The following is a 10,970-nucleotide window of genomic DNA, read 5'->3' on the forward strand; positions in this document are numbered from 1 at the left end:
AACCAAATCAACTAGCTTAATTCAATCTAAATAAAATATCAAGATAATAAACAATAAATGAAAATAATTTGTTACATATGTTGCACTCCCTCCATTTTTTTTAATATATGTCGTTTTACATAATATTTTTTGTTACTAATTAGATGTCGTTTTAGATTTTCTATAAATTTTTTTTACAATTATACCTTTAATTTTAAAAAATAATTTCAATAAAAATTATTGAAAATATAATTTAATATGAGTATATACTTTTTTAATATTTTCTTAATAATCGTGAAAAAATTTAAAACGATATTTTAAAAAATAGAGGGAGTATATATTATTTATGCATAAGAGATTTAATGAATGAATTATTTATGCAGTTACATATGTTATATATACATTTGTATTTGTTTACCGTAAAAAGGGTTTAGGACTCTCAAATCAGATTTGGGTGTGCAGTAAAATCTCTGATCTGAATAAACTTTGAATCTTTAATTCGAAAAAAAATATTCATTTCATTCTTTTCTCTAAGAAAGATTTCGTGTCTCTCTCTCTCTCTCCTCTGTTCTTTTGTGCTTATTCTTATTTTGCAATTTCAGAATTTTGGTTGGTTTTTAGATAAACTGGTTGTGGCGATAAAAAAATCTGAAGCTTTAGAGACCCGAAATTCTCGATAGTCAGGAAAATCCCCTTCTCCTTCTTCTCCTCTTCCCCGGCAACAGACGCAAAAGCTTCCCACCGAATTCGAGCTCGTCCGGAGAAGGTAAGGGCTTTAGTCCCCAAATTCATCAAGAATTTGCAAATCTGTAGCAATGGCGTCGTGGGTTTTTCTGGGTTTTTCGAAATTTTGATTCTTTTTTTGTTTCTGGAAAAGAAAATGGAGATCGACAAAGCGATCGGAGAAAGCGACGACAAGAGGTTGAAGACGAAGTACAACAACGCCATTTATGTCATTAAACGAGCTCTGGCTCTTTACTCGTGAGTTCCTTCTTCTTTTTTTCTTCGTAATTAAAATTCATAATCATAGATTCTCGATCTCTCTAATCCTGTCCTTTGAATTCGTGCATCGTGTCTTGCTGTGGTCGGAATCTGAACGCCGTTTAGTTTTTTTGCCGGAAAATCTAGATGAAACTAAATTTGTCACTTTTATATTTGCACGCGGTTTCTCTGTGAGACGACACCCTTGGAATGTTTTCAGATTTTGAATGTTCAAAACTCTTGCCGGATTTAGTTAAAGCTTAGGATTTTAGATAAATGAGTGGAAATGAAGAATTCTCGCGGCAACCCCAAATAAACTTGGGATTAAGCGATGTTGTTGTTGTTGTTGTAGGATTTTAGATAAATATTTATGTGAGTTGAATTGCAGTAGTTCAGGACATCAAACATTGCATTTTGTTAACTAGCAATAATATCTGTGAGTTTGGAAGCAATGCCTTCTTGCGATGGATATTATCAGTATGAACTTTCAACATCCCTTTCAATGATTTGCCTTTCCCTAATTGTGGTAAATTGCTTTTTCCGTGTTCTTGGCTGGCTTAGTTAACATTGTCGCAGTTTTATATCAGTAAGTTTTTCCTTTTTGAAGAACACCAGAGAGATCTGTTTCAGTGTTGTTTTGTGGCACTCACAGAATCGGTATTTTACATTTTATATCAATATGGAAGTTTTATGTTGACCCATCTACCCATTTTTCTTTAAGTGATTGTCATTTTTAGTGTTTGCTTATGTTGCATGGCATCACTTATATCATTAACATGCTATTAACTGTTCTGACTCTCGAAAGTATCAAACTTGTCATCTTTTGCAGAGTTGAAGAAGTTGCCTTTAGTTTCAATGGAGGGAAGGACTCAACTGTAAGCTCAGACATACCTGGTTTCCTTCTAAAAATATTTTGATGACTCCTGAGTGATAGTGACTCTAATTTTGATTTTAGGTTTTGCTGCACCTTCTTAGGGCTGGTTATTTCTTGCATAAGAAGGAGCAGAGTTGTTCTAATGGAGGTCTCTTGCATTTTCCAATCCGAACCATATACTTTGAGAGTCCTTCTGCATTTCCTGAAATAAATGGATTTACTTATGATACAGCTCAAACGTAAGGGGGCTTCTTCTATTCCTATGTATTTTCAATGAAAACAGTGTGTTTAGATTGATTGTCAAAGTTCATTTGGGTTCTGGGATTATTAGAGTGTTGCTGGTTGCTAAATATCTTTTGCTCTATGGACAGTTATAATCTCCAACTGGATATTATTCGTCAAGATTTCAAATCAGGGTTGGAAGCATTGCTAAAGGCTAGCCCTATCAGAGCAATTTTTCTTGGTGTCCGAATTGGTGATCCTACCGCGGTATCTTCAATTCTGTGCCACGTCTCGATAATCCATTACAGTTCAATTTCGAAACTGTCTGCATATAGTTTGTATGTTCAGCAGAATATTTCACACCGTGATTATTTATTCTCCGAGTTTTTTCAGGTTGGCCAGGAGCAATTCTCTCCTAGTTCCCCTGGATGGCCCCCCTTCATGAGGGTGAATCCTATCTTGGATTGGTCATATAGGTCTCTTTATCTCCTTGATCAATATCATATCGTTACTGTCTTAGATTGCACTTGGTTTGGAAGTTGCTCTAGAAGTGTTTGCTGTAGAAATTGCAACAGGTTTTGGTTTGGTTTTCAATTCTTTGGCTTTTTAATTTGAAGGACTGATATGCGAACAGATGTGAGTACTAATTTGCCGCTATGTACTTGCTATGCTGGTAAAGTCTGTTGCTTTTTGTGAAATTTGAAGAAAGATACGTAACTTGCTTTGTGCAGTCGTTGAATATACTTCAATATAATTGGCATCATCTGTCGTGAAGTTTCCGGAATATGATCGGTTGAAATATTGGAAACTACAATATTTCTGTTTATAAGTGTACCTCTTCAGAGGTTTATTTTGGTGGATGTGTCCTGTCATGTTCATTTTTTAAGTTTGGATTCTGGTTGTGCATTTTGATTCCTGATTTGTCAAGTTTTCATGGCAGAGACGTCTGGGCGTTTATTTTAACTTGCAAGGTCAAGTACTGCAACCTTTATGACCAGGGGTAACAGTCCTGCATATATTCTGATTGAGTTCTACTTCAGTTTCTTGCTTATCGTGACCCGTTCATCTAACAACTATTATCATCATGTATATATTTCTGAATGTGCAGATACACATCGATCGGGAGCATTCATGATACGGTTCCCAATGCATTGTTGCGTGTTAATGACTCGAACAGTAAAGACAAGTTTAAACCTGCTTACTTGCTCTCGGATGGGAGGTTAGAGAGGGCAGGGAGAGTCAAGAAAGTTTCTTCAGGTCGTGAGAATTTTCCTTCGGTTGGCAATGATCTAGATAATGAATCATATAAACATAAGGTGCTATCAGCCGCCATTATTGCTGTTGGTGATGAGATTCTGTAAGTCATATACTTTACTATCTGGTTCATTTGTTACCCCGTGAATATATAGGGTTTCTTTATTCTTGCATCGTAATGGTATTCTAGTTTTTATACAAATGGTAGGATGATGCATGGAACTGGCGTTATTTTTCCTGATATCATCTAATCCTTTGTTTTCATATCCTCACCCGAAAACTAGAACATCTTGCTATATATGTCATTAAAGTCAGCATCTTTATGGGTGCATGCCTTATTGCCTTTTTCTCGTAGTATATGATTTTCATATTCTGCTAGATTCAGATGCAATGAAGTTCTTCCAACTCTTTTATCTGTTCCATAGCTCAGGTCTGGCACTGTTGAGGATCAGTTGGGACTATCTTTGTGTAAAAAACTGAACTCTGTGGGTTGGTCTGTGCATCAAACTTCTGTTCTTCGGAATGTTGTGAGTTCCCATATTTTTTAAGATTCGTCCTCTCGGTCATGTGAAAGTAATATCTGTAAAATTCTATGTTCTGCTTACTAACACATGGAAGAATTTTAATCAGACAAAAGCATGTTTTCCTCGTATCAATCTCATCTCTCAGTGTAATGTTTTACTACTTTCTTGAACCAGATAGATTCTGTAGCTGAGGAAGTTGAACGCCAAACGTCTACCAATGATATGGTAAGTCCCTTGAGCAGATAAACATGATTGAGAAAGAGGTTTTGTTGCTGTCAGGCATGACTGATGGATTCTACACATCATATTTTTGGAGGTATTTATATATGGAGGAGTCGGCCCACTTCATTCAGATGTTACTTTGGCTGGCGTTGCCAAGGCATTTGGGGTTCGGCTGGTATATTTTCTAAACAGTTTAACAAATGTTTCAATTTCTTTGCATTGTTTTTAATTGTTTTTTTTTCAAATGGTGATGACCTCGAATAAATAAAAACTCAAATTTTTATATGAAAATTAAACAATTGAAAGACAGTTGACCGGTATTGTGAATCTTGTTAATTCAGGCACCCGATGAGGAGTTTGAGGAATACCTTAGGCATCTTATCGGCGAGCATTGCACAGGTGACAGAAATGAGGTGAGGATGATACATTTTGGTGGGGGATTTGATAATGTAGCTTCATTTTCTTGATGGGCATTACAGTAAGCAGATTGGTCTCGGCCCTCGGCTTGTGAACCTTACTTGTGTAGATGATACACTGTTTGAAAACCCATTCATAATTAAACCGACCTTTAAAATTGGTGTGGGCAGACAGGAACGCTTGTAGGTGTCTAGATGGTTCTTTCTGTAAGGGAAATGGTTCTAAAAAATGGACGTCCTTGTAGATATCATCCCATCATCCCTTGTGTGAATTGTGATACACCTTTTACTCCTTATAGATTGCATGGTATCAGCATTTGGCCCCGAAATGAGGTCTCTTCTGTTCTTTTTTTTTTTCGTTCTTTTTTTTTTATTCAGATGGCTCAGTTGCCTGAAGGAATTACTGAACTATTGCATCATGAGAAGCTTTCGGTTCCATTGGTGAGTGTCTCAGAACTCGTAAGAAAGTACTGGTGAACTTGTTTTAGGATTTTTATCAGACATAAAGATTCACAACAGAACTGGACAGAGAGTGGATGGATGACAACCTTTGATAATTTTTTTCCACGTTTGGTGTAGATAAAGTGTTGCAACGTGATCGTTCTTACTGCTACAAATACTTGCGAGCTGGACAGAGAGTGGGAATGTCTGACCGAACTAACGAAACTGGGCGGTGTCTTGGCACTTATGGATCCATATGCATCAAGACGTGTAATGACGAGTTTAACAGATGTATGTATCGCGTTTTAACTCCTTACTATTTCATATCCTTTCATTACCCTTATCGTTTTCTTTTTCATGTACATCCGGTTTTTGTATGTTACATCTATATACCATGAACCGTGTGAGAATGAAAGTTCCTGCAGAATATATGTCCATGAATCAGTTTCTCTGTTTCCTCGAAATGCAGGTTGAAGTTGCAGGACCTCTCTCCAAGCTTTGTCTCGAATTCCCGGACATCTATATCGGTATGTGATTTCCCTATTCTGATCTGTGTTTGTAGCTTTGAAATCTTCTCTCTAATCGTTTTCTTCCAACCAAAAACATAGGTTGCTATCGAAAATCCAGGAAAGGGCCCATTGTTATCTGCTTCAAGGGCGAGGTACACAAGGAACACCAAAGACCAGACCTTTGAATCTGGATTTCTCGGCTCACTTATGTGTTTTGTGCAGGACAAAGCACGGACCGACTCTGCGGTAGAAGCATTACGCGAGAAATTCAAGGAGGGCGTGTTTGATGAAATCGAATAGGGAAAAGGGTATTTGACCATGATTTCGGAATTTCATTCACGCCCATGAAGCTTCAGAGTACGGCCGAGGAGAATCATAGGCGGATTCAGTGGGTCAGTCACTGTATTCAGTACTGATATGATGATGAAATGGAAGGAAGAAACTGGAGAGAACATTTACCAGAGAATGAGAGGGGCAAGAGTCCACATAGGAAAAACTGAAACGATGTCCCTTGTTTAGGATCCATAAGATGGTAATGTCTCTGACTCGAGATTCAAAACCTTCTGTCTGACTCCGAGGCTCTGGAGACATATTAACATCCTTATTATTTTTTATATTCAGCAATTAAAATTCTCTGTCCCTAAAAAGATTGAGCACATGCCTTTTTAGCATTCTCATACAAAAAGCGAGGAGAAGACCCCCAAGGACCCCCTAGAAAAAATAAATTTTTTGGGTAACCGAACCGGTTAGGGAGAACCGGATTCGACAGTACATTAATCAAACCAGGAACATCAGACAGTTTCATCCAACGGCAATGGCGTCGCCGTCGATTCCAAAATTCCAAACAACCAGATTCCTGAGTTTCGGGAAGGCTCTGGACATTGCTTCTTCTCGATTTCGATTCCATGCAGATAACTCTCGTCGATTCTCCGTTTCCCTTCTTCATCTAAACTCTGTTGTTCTTCCTCTTCTCCCTTTCCGCCATCGTCCATTCTCTCTCTCTCATCTGCATCTTCGTCCTCTTCCCTGGCTTCCCTCGTCTCCTCCTCTGTCCTCCATGACCACTCATGCCGGAGACGAGCTTTCCCGTCAGTCCGATTCCTCCAAAACGGTGCGGTTGTGAACTTCTCTTAATTTGGAATCTGACAAAGGTTATGAACTTCAAATTTAGTGTTTTAGGAGAATCGATTTTGTCGAGATTAGGGTTTATCTCGAGTTGGGTTTTCGTGTCCAATGGGGTTCGATTATTGAATCTGTATGGTTTGATTCACTGGTGAATTCGCGTCTGTTTCCAGATTGATAGTAGTTGCTTGCGTATATGGCGATTCTGATCGATTTCGTGAGACGAACAGTTCTAAGTTCTATGGTAGTTGAGATTATATGCATTCATTATGTATATTGTACTGAGTTTTATGTTCACATCACATGTAAAGATTCAAGATGTTCTTTATCAAAAAAGATTCAAGATGTTAATCATTGCTATGAACAATTCAGCTTGAAGTTGTGTTGGATTCAGAATTCAGATGTCATTCAATGTTGATCCAAATTAATCTGCTGTTTGTTGCATTTGATGCTTCATCCAGATTGCTATCTCTTTGATTTGATGGATCAATCTTGAAAAATCTGCAATCTTTTAATTCCATCAATCAGATTATACATGTTTATCGGTTCCTCTCCCTGTTTTCGATATTCTGGACCTTCAAATGTATTTCTGTCCTCCTCCTGCTAATCTCAACAATTACATCAGTGAAACGGTTCCTTGATTTCACATCGAAGAAATCTTCTTGATGGATCACAAGTTTCGTTCTTTAGTTCTACATGAATTGTGAACTGATGATTATGATGATGGCGATGATGATGATGATGATGGTGTTGATGGTGATGTCAATGGTGATGCAGGTGAGGGTTGTGATAAAGGGTAGAGTTCAAGGAGTGTTCTACAGGGACTGGACAGTGGAGAATGCAAAGCAGCTAGGGCTTAAGGGATGGGTCAGGAACCGTAGGGACGGTTCGGTGGAAGCTCTCTTCAGCGGTTCACCGGAGATTGTCGACGAGATGCAGCAGAGGTGCCGCCGTGGCCCTCCTGCTGCCTTTGTCACCGGATTGGATGTTTTCCCGTCTAATGATGATCCCGGAACAGGTTTTGAACGACGATCAACTGCCTGATTCTCTTTTATCATCTCGGGTTGGGTGTTTTCCCGTCTAATGATGATCCCGAAACAGGTTTTGAACGAGGTCTGATTCTCTCATATCATCTCGATTTTCGGTTTTCTCTGTTGAACTGATATGTTTCTCCTTTGGCAATGTTATAAACTGATGATGCCAATTCCGGAGCTAGATTAACCAGTCTTGGTTATATTTATATGTATATATTACACACATACATTGAATCAGATTTGGTCTCTGGCTAACAGTTGGGTTCTTTTGGTTAAGACTAATGTCGGTTTACAGATTAGTAAATGTGAAGTATTAGAAGAAAAAAATTCTAATGGAATTTCATTCTATTTTCCTTTAGTAGAATAGAAGGATGGGAGATGATATTTTACCAAAAAAAAAATAAAAAAATTGAGCAAATAAAAAAGAAATAAACGGAATTCAAACATTTGAAATAAGTGTCACAATGTTCTTTTGCTCATTGAATATTTGGCCCTACATTGTCCGTCGGAAATTTCACACTTTGTTTCCCAAAATTTCCGCACAAAATCACATTATATAAGCAAACTAAAATGAATACCATGGTATTTTAATAGAATATATTAGACTTAAATATTTATATTTAGCAAAATAAATAAAAAAAGCTACAAATTAGAAAACCCATGCATCTTTTCGTTGTCTGATTCGGAAAAAAAAAAAAAAGCTTTATAGAGAAACTATAAATTTCAGGATCTTCCTCTTGGGATTTTGAGATTTGAGAATGATTCGGTGGTACCAAAGGGTACTGTACGGTGTTTGAAGTTTGAACGCATTTAATCATTCCGTACAAAACATTTACGATAAGCTTAGAGACATATAACACTGTTCCACATACTGTCGGTATGGGACAAAAAAAATGCTTTCACACGACTAATCCCAAAGACATAATTTTTGGTTCATTTATCATGATAGTAATAAACACATATTTATATCAACAAATCAGAATTAACATTGGGAAGATTATTATATTAATTACGACCCAAAAAAAAAAAAGTCAAAGAGACGTTTTAACAGAGCTGCAGAGGCAGAACCGTGTTTGTTAAGAGACCCCACTCTCTCTCAGCACAAAGATGAAACAGCACAAACACAGATGAAGAAAACCGATCAAACATTGCATTAAATGTTTGGCATTTGCCGAGAAATTTCCTAAAGGCTGTTTCCTCGTTCACGTCGCGGTTCCGATTTAAACTCCCTAAACCCAAATCTTCTCCACCAACTCCTCCGGAAAGAAACACACCTGAGCTCTCTACCTCCGAATTTCTTCAAAGTCCTGTCAGAATGTGCAAAATATTGAAGCTTTTCATCCAAAAGCTACGATCTTTCTGGTCTTTGCCAAGATCCTCGAAGAGGGTAGTGAGTATTTTCGAAGAAGAAGAAGAAGAAGACCCAAATGCTGATCCGACGACGGTTCCTGATGATGTGAAAGAAGGGCATGTAGCCGTGGTTGCTGTTAAAGGAGGGAAAGCGAAGAGGTTTATTCTGGAGGTGGGAGAGTTGAACAAACCAGAGTTCTTGAGGCTGCTTGAACAAGCGAGAGAGGAGTTCGGGTTTCAGCAGAAAGGGCCTTTAGCCATCCCTTGCCGACCAGAAGAAGTGCAGAAGATCCTGCAGTTCCACAGGAAGCAAAGTTTGGATCTTGAGCGCTAGGGTAGATGAGTATGAGAAACATGTAAAACTCTTAATTCTTTTCATCATGATGTCATCTATAACTTGTTAACAAGAATCACATGCCATGATTTATGCTCATTTCTCTGAGATAACATGCTCGAAAAGATAGAATTATGCTTCAGTTTACCTGGGTTCTCTTAATCAAACATGCTATTGCCATTACTGCAGCTTCAATAGATACATCTTCTCCCTGATTCAAGCAAGAAATCATATATGCTGCATAGGAAATCAGCAGTTCGTCTAACGAATTATGATACCGAGGATTCTTGCCTTCTCGTTCCAGTAGTCCAGAAACTAGGAGGAACGTCCAAATCATCAACCGGAGTCCCAACATTGAAAATTCAATATGTTCCCTTCCCAAAGACAACCAAAAGGAGGATTTCACAATCAGATAAAACTGGATTTTTTGAGACAATGATACTTCAACCACTGAAACACAATGTAGTTCGCTCTTGCTAATTGTCAGAAAGACTGGTCTGCCACTGAAACAAGATACTTTAACCAGAGAAACAAAAACGTATAATCTTAAACCAATACAAGTACCTCAATCCAACAGGACAAGAATAGAACACCACACAAGTACAGACAGATTCTCATGCCGTTTACAAGTTCTTGTTCTACTTCCACTCTCTGTCACAAAGCAGATGAGATAAGGAGGCTTCTATGGGAAACATAAAGGACATTCGTACTTAATAGTACGCGTCTCGGACTTCTATAGGTATCTTATTCCATTGGGAACAAAGGAGAACACGGGAAGATTTTCAAAAGCAGCCCAAGCAAATATATCAAGGCATGCCATATAGCATATATCCGTGAAACGAGATTCAGGAACGTAAAAATTTCAACCTTGAATTCGTAAGGCTGGATCTTTGCCCTGGCTTTCCTCCAGCGGTATTGCTCAAACAACATCCACTTGTCGTGCCAACTGCAAAATGTAAGAGTTCAAAGGAATGGTGAATGGGCAGAAAAGCAGAAACGATCTGATAGATGAGCTTACAAAACAAAGCTGTGTAAGCACCAAAATGTTACAATAAATTGAAAAGTAAACGAAACAGCTGAATTCCTTATATAGTTGTATTCATTCGACATCAAAGAAGAATAGCTCAAGCAAACGACAGAAACAAAAATCACGAAGCAAGCTCAAAATCCGAACCTGCAGTCGTGATCAGATACGCAGATTAAAAGTTCGAACGTTGAGAGAGACACCAACCCTTAAAAGTTCGAAACTTTCGCCGTAGAACAGAAAACAATGCAAAACCCAGACATTCGCACGAGATTCTAACACAAACCCAGAAAAAATTAGGTGAGAATTCAATCGAGGGAGAGAAAAAGAAGAACACTTGAACTGATCGGAGAGCTACCACATGTAGGGGGCTGAACCAGTTCATTACGGAGAAGAAGGCCGCTGATCCATTTTCTTCTCTTCCTCGCGCTCACTTCTCAGCGGGCTTTTTATCTGGAAATTGATCATGGTTTCCGTTCTCTCCTTGTTTGGAAACAGAGATTGTGATATCCTATCCGTGGATAGGACGAAACCTTGTTATGTGGATACGTCATACGTGAATATAAATACTTATATTTGGCATTTAGCTTTTAAAAAAGGAATCAAAGAACAAGCTAAAAAATTTACAAAAAAAAATCGTAAGAAAGTTTCCAATTTAGTAAATACGTATTATAAACTAACGGT

The 10,970-nt window shown here is 38.0% G+C and overlaps 3 protein-coding genes and 1 long non-coding RNA gene across 7 annotated transcripts; 3 read left to right on the forward strand and 1 right to left on the reverse strand.

The window, feature by feature from the left end:
- Positions 1 to 530: 530 nt before the first annotated feature.
- Positions 531 to 6,046, forward strand: LOC104823232 (FAD synthase-like). The gene is made up of 17 exons (XM_010554698.2): positions 531 to 745; positions 857 to 960; positions 1,790 to 1,835; positions 1,916 to 2,073; positions 2,206 to 2,323; positions 2,450 to 2,532; positions 2,997 to 3,056; positions 3,165 to 3,413; positions 3,741 to 3,837; positions 4,009 to 4,059; positions 4,151 to 4,231; positions 4,398 to 4,469; positions 4,851 to 4,913; positions 5,052 to 5,204; positions 5,383 to 5,440; positions 5,522 to 5,574; positions 5,645 to 6,046. Exons 2-17 carry the CDS (start codon positions 860 to 862, stop codon positions 5,720 to 5,722), a joined length of 1,521 nt encoding a protein of 506 aa, XP_010553000.1. The 5' UTR covers positions 531 to 745; positions 857 to 859; the 3' UTR covers positions 5,723 to 6,046.
- Positions 6,047 to 6,189: 143 nt separating this feature from the next.
- LOC104823233 lies at positions 6,190 to 7,784 on the forward strand. The gene is made up of 2 exons (XM_010554699.2): positions 6,190 to 6,533; positions 7,322 to 7,784. The coding sequence occupies exons 1-2, from the start codon at positions 6,237 to 6,239 to the stop codon at positions 7,586 to 7,588; spliced, it is 564 nt and encodes a 187-aa protein (XP_010553001.1). The 5' UTR covers positions 6,190 to 6,236; the 3' UTR covers positions 7,589 to 7,784.
- A 765-nt stretch (positions 7,785 to 8,549) lies between these two features.
- On the forward strand, positions 8,550 to 9,262 carry LOC104824506 (auxin-induced protein 6B-like). Its single transcript, XM_010556611.2, has one exon. It carries the CDS (start codon positions 8,894 to 8,896, stop codon positions 9,260 to 9,262), a length of 369 nt encoding a protein of 122 aa, XP_010554913.1. The 5' UTR covers positions 8,550 to 8,893.
- A 290-nt stretch (positions 9,263 to 9,552) lies between these two features.
- LOC109117080 lies at positions 9,553 to 10,756 on the reverse strand. 4 transcript variants are annotated; one of them, XR_002024567.1, is made up of 4 exons: positions 10,645 to 10,756; positions 10,437 to 10,561; positions 10,130 to 10,208; positions 9,553 to 9,636 (listed from the first exon to the last, which is right to left on the reverse strand). It is a non-coding gene; the product is annotated as an uncharacterized LOC109117080 (long non-coding RNA). The 4 variants fall into 4 exon arrangements; XR_002024568.1 differs by having other exon boundaries at positions 9,827 to 10,208; XR_002024569.1 differs by lacking the exon at positions 9,553 to 9,636 and adding an exon at positions 9,714 to 9,913.
- Positions 10,757 to 10,970: the final 214 nt, after the last annotated feature.

This window comes from Tarenaya hassleriana, unplaced genomic scaffold, assembly GCF_000463585.1.
Source record: "Tarenaya hassleriana unplaced genomic scaffold, ASM46358v1 Cleome4, whole genome shotgun sequence".
Classification (NCBI taxonomy): domain Eukaryota; kingdom Viridiplantae; phylum Streptophyta; class Magnoliopsida; order Brassicales; family Cleomaceae; genus Tarenaya; species Tarenaya hassleriana.

Excerpts from the sequence above, each read along its gene's own strand:
- LOC104823232 (XM_010554698.2), top strand. The coding sequence starts at position 860 with ATGGAGATCGACAAAGCGATCGGAGAAAGCGACGACAAGAGGTTGAAG. Across the intron at positions 2,324-2,449 it reads GAATTGGTGATCCTACCGCG|GTTGGCCAGGAGCAATTCTC; the intron begins GTATCTTCAATT and ends GAGTTTTTTCAG. Across the intron at positions 2,533-2,996 it reads ATCTTGGATTGGTCATATAG|AGACGTCTGGGCGTTTATTT; the intron begins GTCTCTTTATCT and ends TTTTCATGGCAG.
- LOC104823233 (XM_010554699.2), top strand. The coding sequence starts at position 6,237 with ATGGCGTCGCCGTCGATTCCAAAATTCCAAACAACCAGATTCCTGAGT. Across the intron at positions 6,534-7,321 it reads AGTCCGATTCCTCCAAAACG|GTGAGGGTTGTGATAAAGGG; the intron begins GTGCGGTTGTGA and ends ATGGTGATGCAG.
- LOC104824506 (XM_010556611.2), top strand. The coding sequence starts at position 8,894 with ATGTGCAAAATATTGAAGCTTTTCATCCAAAAGCTACGATCTTTCTGG.